The following is a 13,654-nucleotide window of genomic DNA, read 5'->3' as shown; positions in this document are numbered from 1 at the left end:
CGCTCCATCGGTTTTCATTGGTAATCCGGGCTGACTTTCGAGTAATCGATGGTGAGAGTACCGCAAAGAAGACGTTGAATCGTCATAGTATGATTTGGGAAGAGGTGAACTGGCAGAACGAAAGGAGACTTTCTTTTTTCGTATGCCGTAACGTCGGCAGTTTCCGTGGTGGAGAGTCTATCACGATAGCTTCCACGGTTGATGTGGTTGAAACCCCAGAGAGACGCCAAATGTGGATACGTTCGCTCATATCCGGCTGTTCCTGTTCCGCGGCCCATCCTATATCCTCCGCAAACCCCTCAACGGACGAGGTATGGGGAGTATTTTGAGAATCTTGCACACGCTGTTTTAAGCTCCTTTCCCGGTTCGACGATGATTTAGAAATGTGATGCGAATCAGAAGGGCTACTGCTGACCTGGGAGAATGGATCGTGCTCCCCAAGAATTGGCCGACGCCTGTGTTTCCTTGTTTGGAGATTTGTAGTAACGATTTCCTGTGGCTTAGCCCGCTGGCCATCGAAAGAATCAAACATGGCTGCGTCCGTCTGGCTAACATTCATTCCCTCTGCAACGACGCCGTCCCCGGGTGGATCTGCATTTTTCGAGATCTCTGGCTCCCAAGATGACGTATTTGTTCGTAGAGGGTGAGGCAGCTTGTGTTTGGCTGGGCGCAATAGTGGTGTCGCGGGCACATTTCTCCTTTCTAGCTCTTCTTCCTCTGATGACAAAGCTTCTCGGGCAGTTGTAAACGATTCAGCCCTCGAGGACATGGACGGGTGTATTGGAGTAAGACCTTCCCTCTTTTTAAATTGAGAGAAAGCTCGTGGAGGCGTAATGTCGGGTGTCGGGGGGCTCAGATGGTGAGTTGGCGTACCAGTTCCTGTCGTGCCTGGAATAAGCTCATGGGAAATCTCTGGTGAAATACCATTGCTTGATTTCTCGCAGGCTCCTGATCCTAGGCCAGGGGGTGTCAGCGGGAGCGCTGGCGCGGTAGGATAAGCGTATCCGTTCGAGGGAGGCGTGACATCTGGTCTCGGACTGGACGATGGAGGTATTGATGTCGACTCCTGCGTTGGTAATATATCGCGTTTTCGCGGGAGGGGTCTATGGGCCTTCAGACCTGGGTGATCTGCTCGCGGCGTTATTGGGCTCGGGCTCGGCTCCGAAGTATTCACTGACGGCATAGTGATGGAGATCAATGAGGCGGGCTTGGTTTAGATTCGTAATAATGGAGTGGTCTTTCAAGGACAACGGTGCCGGTTAAGAAATTTGATTGCATACTTTGAAAACTCCACCGTTCTTAAGGGGAGCTCATAGCACTTGACGCCCATGTGCTTTCACGTCATCGCAAGCAGCGGCCGCATTACGAAGAATGATTCCAGATACTTCCAGCGCTGACGGAACTCCAGTCCAATTATTTCCCACAACGCTGGTTCGCTGATAGATGGTATTAAAAGGAATGTGAATTTCACGCCATAGGCGAACAAAGGACCCGTTGGCGATCAAGAACGGGCTATCTATCTTCCTCTGTGGTCACCGCGGTCTAATTTCGAGCCTTGCTTGCACTGTGATGGAAATGTGACGTCTGATGGGCCGGAACCGAGGGGCGAGGCACGATGGGCTGTGGTGTATTGGGTTGGAAACACTCGAAATAATCGATAAAATAAGGGGCGTCGACCTGCTTTGTGTCTGTGTCTATGTCTATTGGGTGGCGATCTAAGCTTGCAACATAAAGCAACGGATATCAGGAACAGACAAGTGTGGATGATATGAATTAATTACGAAACAGCATATGAGGTGTCTTTGCACCAAGCAGCTGTGATTGAATATTAAAATAAGAGTCTGGAAGAGGCGCTAAATAATTGAAACACGGAAATTCTAGCAAGTGAAGAACGAGTGCCAGCGCCTTCAGAGCAGTTGACAGCGCTCCAGAAGTGTGACGAGCGTGAGTTGCAAAGGGCAAATAGGAAGAGGAAGAGGGGAGTGGCACAGTGGTCGACGATGAAGCCGGTGCAGCTTGCAGACGCACGACGGCGCAGAGATGGCGACCCCTGCCGAAGACGAGGAAGAAAGAAAAATATGCCAGTCACCATCTCCTTGAACAACCAACAGGTTTGGAGATAACAAAGCATGCGAGGCCGAGAGCCAAGCAGGAAAACACCAAATGCAAACAGCCAATGCAGCAAGCACTGTGAGTAAGAGAATAATATATCCCCATCAAGACTCGTATATTTCGGCTTTCGACATTCATTGTTCATTCAGTGACTTAGTCTTGTTCTCGAAGCTTTTGATCTTACCTGCCAAACAGCCCCCTGCAAGTGGCCCCTCTAACGTGTCTCATGATTCCCACCAACCATTGATGCAAGGCCCCCCAACAAGGCCATATCCAGCAGTTGATTGTCACCTTCAAAACTCAGCCGAATCCGTGGTAAAGCTGCATCTTCTGAAATCTGCCCTGTCTATATTTAAGCTGAGGCTCGGGCTGCGTTCTCATCGGAAACTGGAAACCGTGGAGTTCGATACGGTTGCCTCATAGCAGCATCGATTGCAGCATCGACTGCGGCGTGAAGCCGGAAATATATACGTCAACCGTCCGCCATACTGGTTACAATCTGATGCCCCATACAGCATCATCTGCTCAATTACAGGTTCTTATGGTTAAGATGTGGGTATGCTGCAACTCCCAACCCTGTCGGCGTGGATAATCGACCAGAGCTCTCGCACATCATTTATTATTCAAAAACTATATATTTGTAACTTCTGCTGGCTTTGTCACAATAGGTCTCTGACCCCTTGCTTAAAGTTTACGTGGGTTGGAACTCTGTGAAACACTTGTCTTTTTCCCCTTGTTTTGTATTTCCCCAAATGGCTCTCGACTTTGGTATCTTCATACTGATAATTTCTGCTTTAGTTTTAGCTGCTTCTTGTCCTCATTGGAGTAAATAACCCTCTCCAATCTGCAACAGTGGGCCATTATTCTCGCAAGAACCTGTATGGTTCAGGCTTTATCTTGACCTAAACCCTTACATAGCTACATAACTGGCCCTATCAGCCAGTCTTTGTTTTCGGATTTTCAGGAAGCTTGAACTGCCATCCTCCACTCGAACCCACTCATGCACGGAACACGCCATGCAGGTCAGCAGGGAAGACATGACTTTAACACTGTCTAGTGCTTCCAATTTCCGATTTGTGTGCAAGAAAACAGGAAGTTCAACGTATGATATTGCCTACTCCCTACTCCAATCGTTCCAAGTTGATGCTTGAAGCAAGGTCTCTGGGAATGTGATATTTCTCTCAGAGTTTTACACCCAATGCATCTATTTCAGTGAAATCATCGGCCATTACACAAACTTGAGTGAAGAAGGCATTTAAGCAGGTCAGGCCTTGACTTTAAGATGCATTATATTCGGGGCTGATAAAGTGAACAACACCAGTAACTAGAATATATATATTCCTTTGATCATAATTTCCCGGATAGTGGCTATAATTACCAACCTCCCATCGGTGGCGTTCCCACACAGGCAGTCGTTTTGCCTGATACAGCTGTAAAGACTAACCAACCGCCAATGGTTGGAGACGTCCATTTGATTTCAAAGAATTGCGCGTCCCAAAGTCGGCAGATTACTCCCTGCGAGCCAAGGTATTCAATTCCCAAGAGATTGGTTCAAAAAACAGGCGGGGCTGCTCTTCAAGCAAAGTGAATAACTCAAGGGTGCCATCTTGGCAAGCCGATAAATCAAGGGGAAGGTAAAATCGACGTTAACCACACCACAACATCACCAACAACTCTGTAATATGACCAGTTGAATAGGAACCATCACAAGTGCTCGCCGTGAATCAGCAATGACCATTTTGGTGTATCTGTCCTTCCCACTTGATTGACCTGTATGTACACTGCTAGGCATCCGTTGCGGTTAAGGCTTGCAGACGGTGACTGTGGACACATGTCTCGTAACCAAGAGGCGCTCAGTATGCAATCCACTGGAACCCTCTGGCGATTCGAAGCTGTTGCTAACAAATACTAGTAGTTGCTAGAGTCGCGCGCACCAACACAGCATATGCCTCGCTTTGGGCTTCATGTACCGAACTATGCATGCGATATTCTGGTTTGGATACCTAAAGACATAAACAGTTATGCCATGACCCCGCTCCACGAAGCCTGAAGACCTGATTCCTGTCAGTGGTCTACTAGCCTTATTTTTGTTTTTCCAAGTAATGTGCGAAGGAGTGGCTTTGTTGCAACTTTCAACAGCCTCCTTTTATAAATGCGATTGTGCTGATACTCAACACTGTGCTTAAACTTGCTGATACTATCGATCGATAATAGCCAAGGTATATTTACAACGATAGCCGCTATAGCAGTCAGTCGAAATTGGTGAATGTTTGCGCTTGACGAGGAAATCCGCCAGGCGAAATCCGCTTCTAGAGTTCCGATCGGACTCAATGAAGTCGAAATGAATGGCAATAGAGTTATCTATCCAATCTAAATACGTAGGGTAATAATATTCAACCCCTTATCATAACGTATATATGGCAAGGTTCTCATCTGTCTACAATTCAACCACCGGTCTAAAACATCATTGCAGAGACCACCACAGTGAGAATAGCCAACAATCCTACTTGCCATCCGGTACCCTTCACAAACAAACTCGACCCAGACGAAGGTGGCGATTTGTGGCGGCCGCCATGCCCAATCACCTCGGGGAACAGCCGTTTTGTATTCTGATCGACAAGAAGGAAGTGTTTGAGCACCGCCTTGCCCTTCAATATAGACTCAATCTGCTCCTCTGTGCAAACACTAGGGTCAAGCGCATAGCAGAACTTAGGATATTGCGGTGGTGGATCCTGTTTGAAGCCGAGCGTGTCAGGCGGACCCGACGAGCTATAATATTTCCCATCGCCGTCGGGCAACGGCACGCCGGTGTCAATTTCACCTTTGGCAATGTCTTTGTTGAATAGCACGCGGTTGAAAATCATCAATGAACCTTCGGGGTGGTAGGACGGAACCTGATGGCCGGCCTGGTGGACACGAGAGAATGAGAGGTTGCCATATTGCCTTACCTGACCGACGTTAAATGTGTCGTTGACGCGGATGTCGGCGTAGCCGGCTGCCCTGAAATTTTCTGAGTCGACATAGTCGATCGCGAGACTTACCGCCTCGCCGCCCATCCAGTTGCAGGCGAAGTCGCGATCTCCATAAACGAGAGCAACCTTGATGTTGTTCTCAAGTAGGAAAGCGAGATCCTCAATCCAACCTGGACGCGGGTAGTCGCCGATGCTTCGGAAGGCATTGGATACGGCGGCGTTGGACAGAGTCCAGTTGAGTGGTACTCCGAGTGCGGCTTGGACGTGTGCCTGGTTCAGCCCACCCTGGTAAAATGGGGTAGGGAATGCGTCTGGCTCGAGCTGTGAAATATCGTAGTAATTGCGACCTGAGTATCTAAGATATGGCCCGCGGACTTCGCTATAGCAGTAGTTCTCGGCCTTGCTGCAGACATCGTTGACGGTGTCGTTGATGCCGGTGTTGTCCGGGTCCCAGACAGCGGAAATAGCGCGGCAGTCATCGACCATATCACGGCAGCCACCGGGTTTAACGAGGGAGTCGACCATATAATTGTAAATCGTTTCGTTGACCGATTCGATGCCGTATGTGTTCTTGAATGCAAACTCTGGGTATGAGGGCCATTGTACCCGGCGGTCGAGGCAGCCGTTAATGATCATCAGAGTGTCGAGGTTCAATACTTTCATATCGCCATCATTATCTTTCCAAGTACCATTTTCGATCTTCTGGTTCTGCTCCTCGAAAAACGAGAAAAATGCCGGGCCGTAGCGACCACCATAAGACTCAGTGGCAAGACTGATTCGAGAGTCCCCTGGGTGGTAGCCTGGGAATTCCTGGAACCATACCTGAGCAAAGTGCCACAGGGCAATCGCGGCATTAACGACTACCCAGCGCAGTGTTTTTTTGCTGCTTACTCGGGTACGTCCCTACCAGAAACGTAGCATTCTGCTGTGGAATTGGATCATCAGGACCCAACTTGGTGAGCTCACCTGTGATCAGGTTTTTTGTGTAGTTGGCAAGGGTATCGTATGATAAGCCTACTTGGACCGGTTGATCCAAGTAGAGCATATTAACTTATTTGGCAGAATATTAGTAGAAAACTTCTCAAAAGCAACGGAGAGTTTAAGCCGCACCCTCATTGTTCCATGAATATTGGTTCAACGTCGTTGAGTTTGAATCGGGATTGATGAAGCAAGGACCGTTTTCAACAAGCAGGCCCATCTGTTTCTCAAAGTCAGTAAGAGTGGATACCTGTGTCTACTTCTTTTATTCGCCTTGAATTTTTTTTTTTAAGAATTTGGGGGGTCTTTGCGCTTAACGTCATTATTTAGATCATCGGACAAGAAAGAAAGGAAAATTACACTGAGGGTGTCACCATTGAAGAACTTCCAGGTCCGCTGTTTATTCAAATTGACAGAGGAGCATTTTCCGGATCCTTTCTGAATTCAAAAAACCAGAAAAATGTGTTGATGGGATAGTTCTGATTATCATCAAGATCCTCCAGTGTACTAGGGGGTAAATGAATGTATGCAGAGTATGATTTCACTTTTAAAATTGTCTCACAAAATTCTGACTGCTATTGATATGAGCTAGAAATGAGTCAAGAAAAGAAATATGCTTGCTCATCTCTTTGTAAATGATTTTGACATCATCAACAAATTTAGATTTCAAAACTTTAACTCTATTCAATTTAAAAAGAAATTGTGTTAGAGTTGAAATTCCAGCTACTAAGAAGTACAATATTGATTTGATGAAATATAATATAATTTAATTGAAAATCAGAAATATTTTCTGACATTCATCAGAAGAAAATATATATATTAAAAAAAATATTTCAATTATCATCAATGTCAACATTTAAAAATGAGTGAGTTTTGCTTCTATATTATATATATATGATGTGTTAATCCGTAATAAACAGTTTAAAATCAACACTTTTTTTCAGACTAACAGCTGTACAAATATTTATCTAAAAATTTTATTATATATAAAATTAAATAAATTAAATCAAATTAAATGAAATTAAATTTATTTATTCTTCTATTCTTCACTTTTTCAGCATCTGTAAAGATTCAGTTTATGATAATAATATTGATGTTTAAAAGATTCTCTGATGACAGTGATGATGATGATGATGATAATGATGATAATAATATATTTTTAATAATCAATTTCATTATAATGATTTTTAAAGAAGATTCTTTGATAGTTAATTCTTCAGAAAGTTTTTCAATAAATGAAGAAATAATAACAATGATTTATATAATCAATTTCATTTCATTTTTTTTTATTTCATATTTTCTTGATGAATTTTCAGCTGATTTTTATAAGGATTTTTCTATTTTTCTATTTAAATTTTCATTCATTCTCTTCAGATATCAAAATAAAAAAGAAAGGAAAATTACACTGAGAATGTTATTATTAAAAAACTTTCAGATTCATTATTTATTCAAATTGATAGAGAAATATTTTTCAATTTTTTTTTTGAATTTAAAAAATTAAAAAAATATATTAATAAGACAATTTTAATTATCATCAAAATTTTTCAATATATCAAAAAATAAATGAATGTATTTAAAATATGATTTCATTTTCAAAATTGTTTTATAAAGTTTTGACTATCATTGATATGAGTTAAGAAACAGATCAAGAATAGAAATATATTTACTCATTTTTTTATAAATGATTTTAACATTATCAACAAATTTAGATTTCAAAATTTAGATTTCATTTAATTTAGAGTGAAATTGTGTTAAAGTTGAGATTTTAGCTGTTAAAAGACACAATATCAATTTAATAAAATATGATATAATTTAATTAAAGACTGAAAATACTTTCTGACATTCATCAGAAGAAGGTATATGTCTTGAGAAAAACATTTCAATTACCATCAACATTGACATTTAAAGGCAAATGAATATCAGTTATATGCTATATATATACAATGCATTAATCTCTAATAAACAATCTAGAATCAACACCTCCTCTCATATTTATTTAAAAATTTTATTATATATAAAATCAAACAAATCAAAACAAATCAAATGAAATCAAATCTATTTATCTTTCTATTCTTCACTCTTTCATCTGTGAGGCTTTGATTTGTGATAGTAATATCAATGTTCAAAAGATTCTCTGATGGCAGTGGTGGTGGTGGTAGTGGGTGGTGGTGGTGGTGATATATTCTTAATGACCAATTTCATCATGGTGGTTCTTAAAAGAAGGTTCTTTGATGGTTGGTTCTTCAGGGGGTTCTTCAGTAGATGAAGGAGTAGTGACAGTGGCTTGTATAGCCAGTTTCATCTCATCCTCCTCTTGTTTCATATTCTCTTGATGAGTTTTCAGCTGATTTTTGTAAGGATTTTCCCATCCTTCTGTCCAAATATTCATTCATTCTCTTCAGACATTCATCTTGCTTTTTCAAATATTCCATCATCATCTGTATCAAGGTATCGGTCATCGTTGTTGGGCCCGGTAGCCCAAGGGTAGGTTCGTATTCATCATTTGCTAGCTGGGGTATTCATCCCCATGGTAGCTCGAGTTCTAGGAGGCATTCTTCCCCAGCGTAGCAGCTCGCGAGACATTAGATGGGCAGTGGAAGGTTTAATAAAAAAACAAGCAATCCGGGCCATAACCTGTGGGACGTCTAAGTGGTTGTATTAGCATATATGTGCGGTGCGCTAGTCCGTGATAGGCCTAGGGCCAACATATGCCTCCAACAACGTTGCCATGTTACTTGCAAACATTCGCCAGTTAGATCAAGCGGGGTCCAACTACAGATCTGAGGGCATTTGCTGATCGCTCATAACGACCTTGATTCCTGCGGTAAGGCACACTGCATCTTTGGATCTTGGGCGAATAGCCAGTGGTCATCTCTTCCAAAAGGATGTGTAGTTGACCGAATCTCAAGGAGTAAGCGAGCAATGTTTCCCCGCCCCCACCCCTCACCGTTCAAGGGGTTCTGACATAGCTTCCCCACACGGGTTGCAGGGGCCGAAAATGAGTGTACGCCGATGTCACCCAATGGTTGTTCGAACCCCGATCTGCCGAATTTCGGAATCACAAACAACATCATTCCCTCGTTTATCGTTTATCGGCGGGATATCAAGCGTTTTGTTGGACCCTTGGAGGCTGGTGATCTATCAATACCAGGAGTCTCCAGTCGCGCTACTACGCTACTCGCCCGCTAACATTAGTAGTGCGAGTAATTGAGATTTCGTTCTATGTGAAGAAAGCTAACCGTGCCAAGCGAACTCACTACCATTATGAAAGAAGAGATATAAGATTTTTAAATTAGAAAAACAGAGTTATTTTTGAATCTTTTTCATATTTCATAATAATCTTCATATAAATATGATGTTCTGTACTCCAGAATTAATCAAGACTGAATCCCTTGTGATGGAGTTGATTGAACAGCTGCTAGTATCCTTGCAGAGCACTGAGCAGCAGAGCTTCAAACATCAGAGCATCAAGCAGCAGAGCTTTGAACAGCAGAGCACTGAGCAGTAAATCTTTAAACAGTAGAGCACTGAGCAGCATCTGAAGTTGAATAACAGCAAAGAAGTAGCTGACTATTCAATTTATATGAACAACTACTTCATATCTGTTGCTCTATTTCATTATCTTCAAAAGCATGGAATTGAAGTATGTGGAATCATTTATTCTGCTAATCTGTTGTAAGGGGCGTACTTCGATTAACGGCTAGCACTATCCTATATACAGTTTACGAATTGATTAAAGAAATAAAGAAAGAGAGAGAAGATCAGAAGGAAAGGTCGTACGAAGGGGGTTCTTATAGAGAAAGGAACGGAACGGAAGAATATCGGAGGTCGCGCTGTAGTGGGGCGCGGAGCGGAAGAACGTTAGGGGTTACGCGGAAGAATCTTTAGAAACTACGCCCGCGCGGAGCGGAATCGTGAGGAGAGGAGTTGGTTGCGCAAGCTAACTACTACTAACGGGTGTTAACCCGTCACACAGAGGTGAGGGATAGAGCAGATCAAACTGTAAGCAGTGAGGCTGAAATTAACTGTTTATATCACAAGAGGTCTTTAAGACTCTACGAGGATTAAGCTATAGGATGTAATATGATAATATATCGGAGGGAATTCGGATTGAATAGTTAGATATCGAGGTCGTAGAACGTAGGGGTCAGATTATAACAGAATGATCCGCTGGCCCCTAGAAGGTTGGGCCAGCTGCTAGGCTATATACACACAGTATTGTAGGCAGATCGAACTTGCTATGATGTAGATGGTGTAGTATGATGCAAGTGACATGATAATGTCTTGATTTCAAACCTGATATGACATTGGTGATGCTATGTTCGGCGATGTCATATCTTTAGGGTAATTACCACTTCCGGCCCTAGCACTGATATCTTAGTGCGGGTTTCTTACAGTCACCTCCTCAAACTTATACCTGATGTCAGTATAAAAGAAAGAGAGAAGAAGGGAATAAAGAAAAAAACTTCAAGATTAAGATATGATTGTACAGCATGTAGCAATATTGCTCTCTGCTTGAAAAGAGGATGTTGGAAGGAGTTCCATTCTAAGGGCGTGTTCGGTTGTCCTGTTTAACCTCGTGTAAGGTCTTATAAGAGACCCACTTCTCTGGTCTGTATGCTCTTACACACTCAAATACACTCTTACACAGCTTTACCTACTCAAAAACATCTAGTATTTTCTATATTCCCCACTTACACAGGATTAGACTTCAACCAGCTATTTAGACTGAAAAGTGGAGAATTCTAACTGAAATAGGCTAGATAGAGGGTGTATAAGGTCATGTAAGCTACACACATCTAAGACCTTCTCATGAGATGGTTTTATCTTGTGTAAGGTTGTGTAAGTGGGGGGACACTCTCTATAATCAGGGCCCTAGATGTTTAGTAAGATATTTAGTAAGCCTCTGAATATGACACCAGCAGTATGCTAAAATGGTAATAATGGTATTAATATCCACTTTTTGCGTGCAGGTTTTGTGAGATTGTACGTGCAACCGAACACGCCCTAATAATATTAATTAGAGCTAGTTAGATCAAATAGATTACATAAATTACACTAAAACACATCAATACAGTCAATTTCTCATATTATCCAGTAGTTTTCATGTATTTAATACACTAATGTACACACTAAAAATACACTAATTGTGTCCTAGCGGCCAGACGAGGGGATATTCAAATATTTTCTTTGCAGTGTGGCGCACTCACTAATGGTAGTGAGTTCGCTTGGCATCAAAACTCCAACGTATCTTCATTTGCACGATCCGTCCTCCACATTCACAGCGCCAACCAGGAAGTTATTAGAATGCTATTTATTATGAGAGCTTGCGAGATCGCCCGGCCAGTCGGCCGTCGAGGAATACTTAACCCTTATATTCTATTAATTGGGTAAAATGAGCATGGAAAAGCTAACCAATCCTACAAGATTGAACGCCGTGGAAGCTTGAAACTATGAAAAAGCAATGGTGAGGGACATAGTGGTATTTATGCATATCACCTTATGCAAAGTGGTACTCCTGGCTTCCTGCGATATCCGCTCTGAGGTATTTCCCTTTAGCATCATAACTATTAGTACTAGTACTAATACTCCTTACTCTGTGCTTGTGCTTCCTGACTCAATGTGCGATAACCGAAACCCCTCCATCGAGGAGAGAATCGGAGATGCTCTTCAATCTGCCATTCACTCTGCGTAGGTGACAATCTTTCCCCTGGAGCAGGGGAGCACCTAAAGGAGATATGCTTTCTCGCGTGGAGAGCCGGGGTTCTTTCCACGTTTCTTCGCGTTAGTCCCAACCTCCACACTACATCGGTTCTCCTCATATCCCTGATTGCCGGAAACCGATACTGCCACCCATGGCCAACCAACAGCAGGGCAAATGATCGATACGACCACAATCTCCAGACGGCGTGACAGAGGTAGAGAGAATGCTCAGAAATTCTCTTCAGGATTGCGACCGATATTTAACACGTCTAGATTCGGTATGTTTTAAACGTGACAGTTAACTCGTCTGAATATGCATTTTGTGGCACAGAACCTCGCAGTCTTTACTGCGTACGAGAACTGAGACTATCAAATGATATTTTAGAAAAGCATCGACGGAAATTCCTGGAGAACATAGGGTGGCTTCGGGCTATTCAGTTACGACTGAGAAGATGGTGAATTTCAGATATTAGACGGCAAGTATGGCAACTGCAAACAAATATATAACTAACTCATTTTTCCCTTGTTTTATTTTTAAATATTTGCAATAGATGAAGAATATCCCAAGAGAAAGGGTATTAATAGGTGAGTATGAAGTATTTCATAAGTTGATATAGCCGAAAGAGCTACCCCAAAATGTATCTAAGTTTTGTGGCTTCAGCAGGAGTAGACATAAACAAGCTAGATCTATGAACAGATGTGTGAAATTTCTAAAACTTGGAGTATAGGAGACCCGTATATTATGGGAGGCTGCCACGTACAGATGACAGGAGCGCGTAGTGGTCGATTTTCCCTTACTTCCTAGGATGGTAGCGGGAGGATGTCCGTCAGAAGGTATCGTCTTTTGCTCCATGAAAGATCAGAGATATGTCCCTTCTCAGAAATCGACTCCTCACCTTTATCACCAGGCCTTTCTCCCTCGTCTTCAATCGAAGCACAGAAATGGAATTGGCGGGTTGTGATCGATGTTCATTTGCTTTGTTGGGAAAAGTGTGGAGAGATGAGAGGGGTTTCTGATCATTCTCATGAGCCCCATCATTTCCGCCGTGCTCCCCCTGTTTCCTCATTCTCCTCACTCGTCTTGATGAAGCTAGCATCTCATCCAGTCAACTACCAGATTTCAACAAAGGGTGTAATTGAATATCCTGCCCATCCGTCACTCGTCACTCGTCACTGATAGCTGTTCACTCTCGCAAATTGTTTGGTCAATGGATTCTCCAGCAGCGTTCAGATCCAGCATGATATCATCCAATGGAGAGCGAGTAATCTGGGAAATGATATAGCGATGACATTGATTTTGATTAAAAGAGAGAGCGGCAGCACAGCTCTGATCACTAGGGAATTGAAACAGAGCGAAGCTCGCGCGGTTTGACGCATGCATACATACACACACACACATACGCTTGGCAAACAGAAATCATTAAGAATGATACTATTTTGTGAAAAGGGGTTCATCGTCTCTTCTGTCTCCCTCTTTGCGACAACAATCTAAGAGCTGAGACTGGGAAACCAATATTTCAATAGGCCCGCGCTCAGGAATTTATGGTCCTTGGCTAATTAATCTTGGGTATTACTACGGGAGTAGTGGAGGAAAGACCTGTCATAGACGTATGGATATTGAATGTGATTACTCACATATACGTTAGACAGACCAGGACGAATTTCTTATAGGGTTTGGGTGTTCTGCAAGGGCGCGCATTGTTCGATGAGTTTTTTCTCCCTGTGCCAACTTGGCTGTGGTCCAGAACATGTCGAAACGTCAAGGACTTGTTCCAGCGGCCAGCGGACGTCTGATTGTGGGTGACGGGTAGCCGACTCCCAGCTAGCACCGGGTATCGAGGAAGGAGAAGCTATTGTGGCTTGTCAGAGATGCTTTTGACGAGGTTGGG

General features: G+C 42.9%; 1 protein-coding gene across 1 annotated transcript; it reads right to left on the bottom strand.

Moving 5' to 3' along the window:
• Window positions 1-4,568: 4,568 nt before the first annotated feature.
• Window positions 4,569-6,282, bottom strand: HCAG_04508 (hypothetical protein; the record flags this gene model as incomplete). Its single annotated transcript, XM_001540618.1, has 3 exons — window positions 4,569-5,906; window positions 5,992-6,134; window positions 6,195-6,282. The coding sequence occupies 3 exons, from the start codon at window positions 6,280-6,282 to the stop codon at window positions 4,569-4,571; spliced, it is 1,569 nt and encodes a 522-aa protein (XP_001540668.1).
• Window positions 6,283-13,654: the final 7,372 nt, after the last annotated feature.

The sequence above is a fragment of the Histoplasma capsulatum genome, genomic scaffold (genome assembly GCF_000149585.1).
Source record: "Histoplasma capsulatum NAm1 scaffold_4 genomic scaffold, whole genome shotgun sequence".
Classification (NCBI taxonomy): Eukaryota; Fungi; Ascomycota; class Eurotiomycetes; order Onygenales; family Ajellomycetaceae; genus Histoplasma; species Histoplasma mississippiense.
The sequence above is the reverse complement of the archived record's forward strand: the minus strand, read 5'-3'. Positions and strand labels throughout refer to the sequence as shown.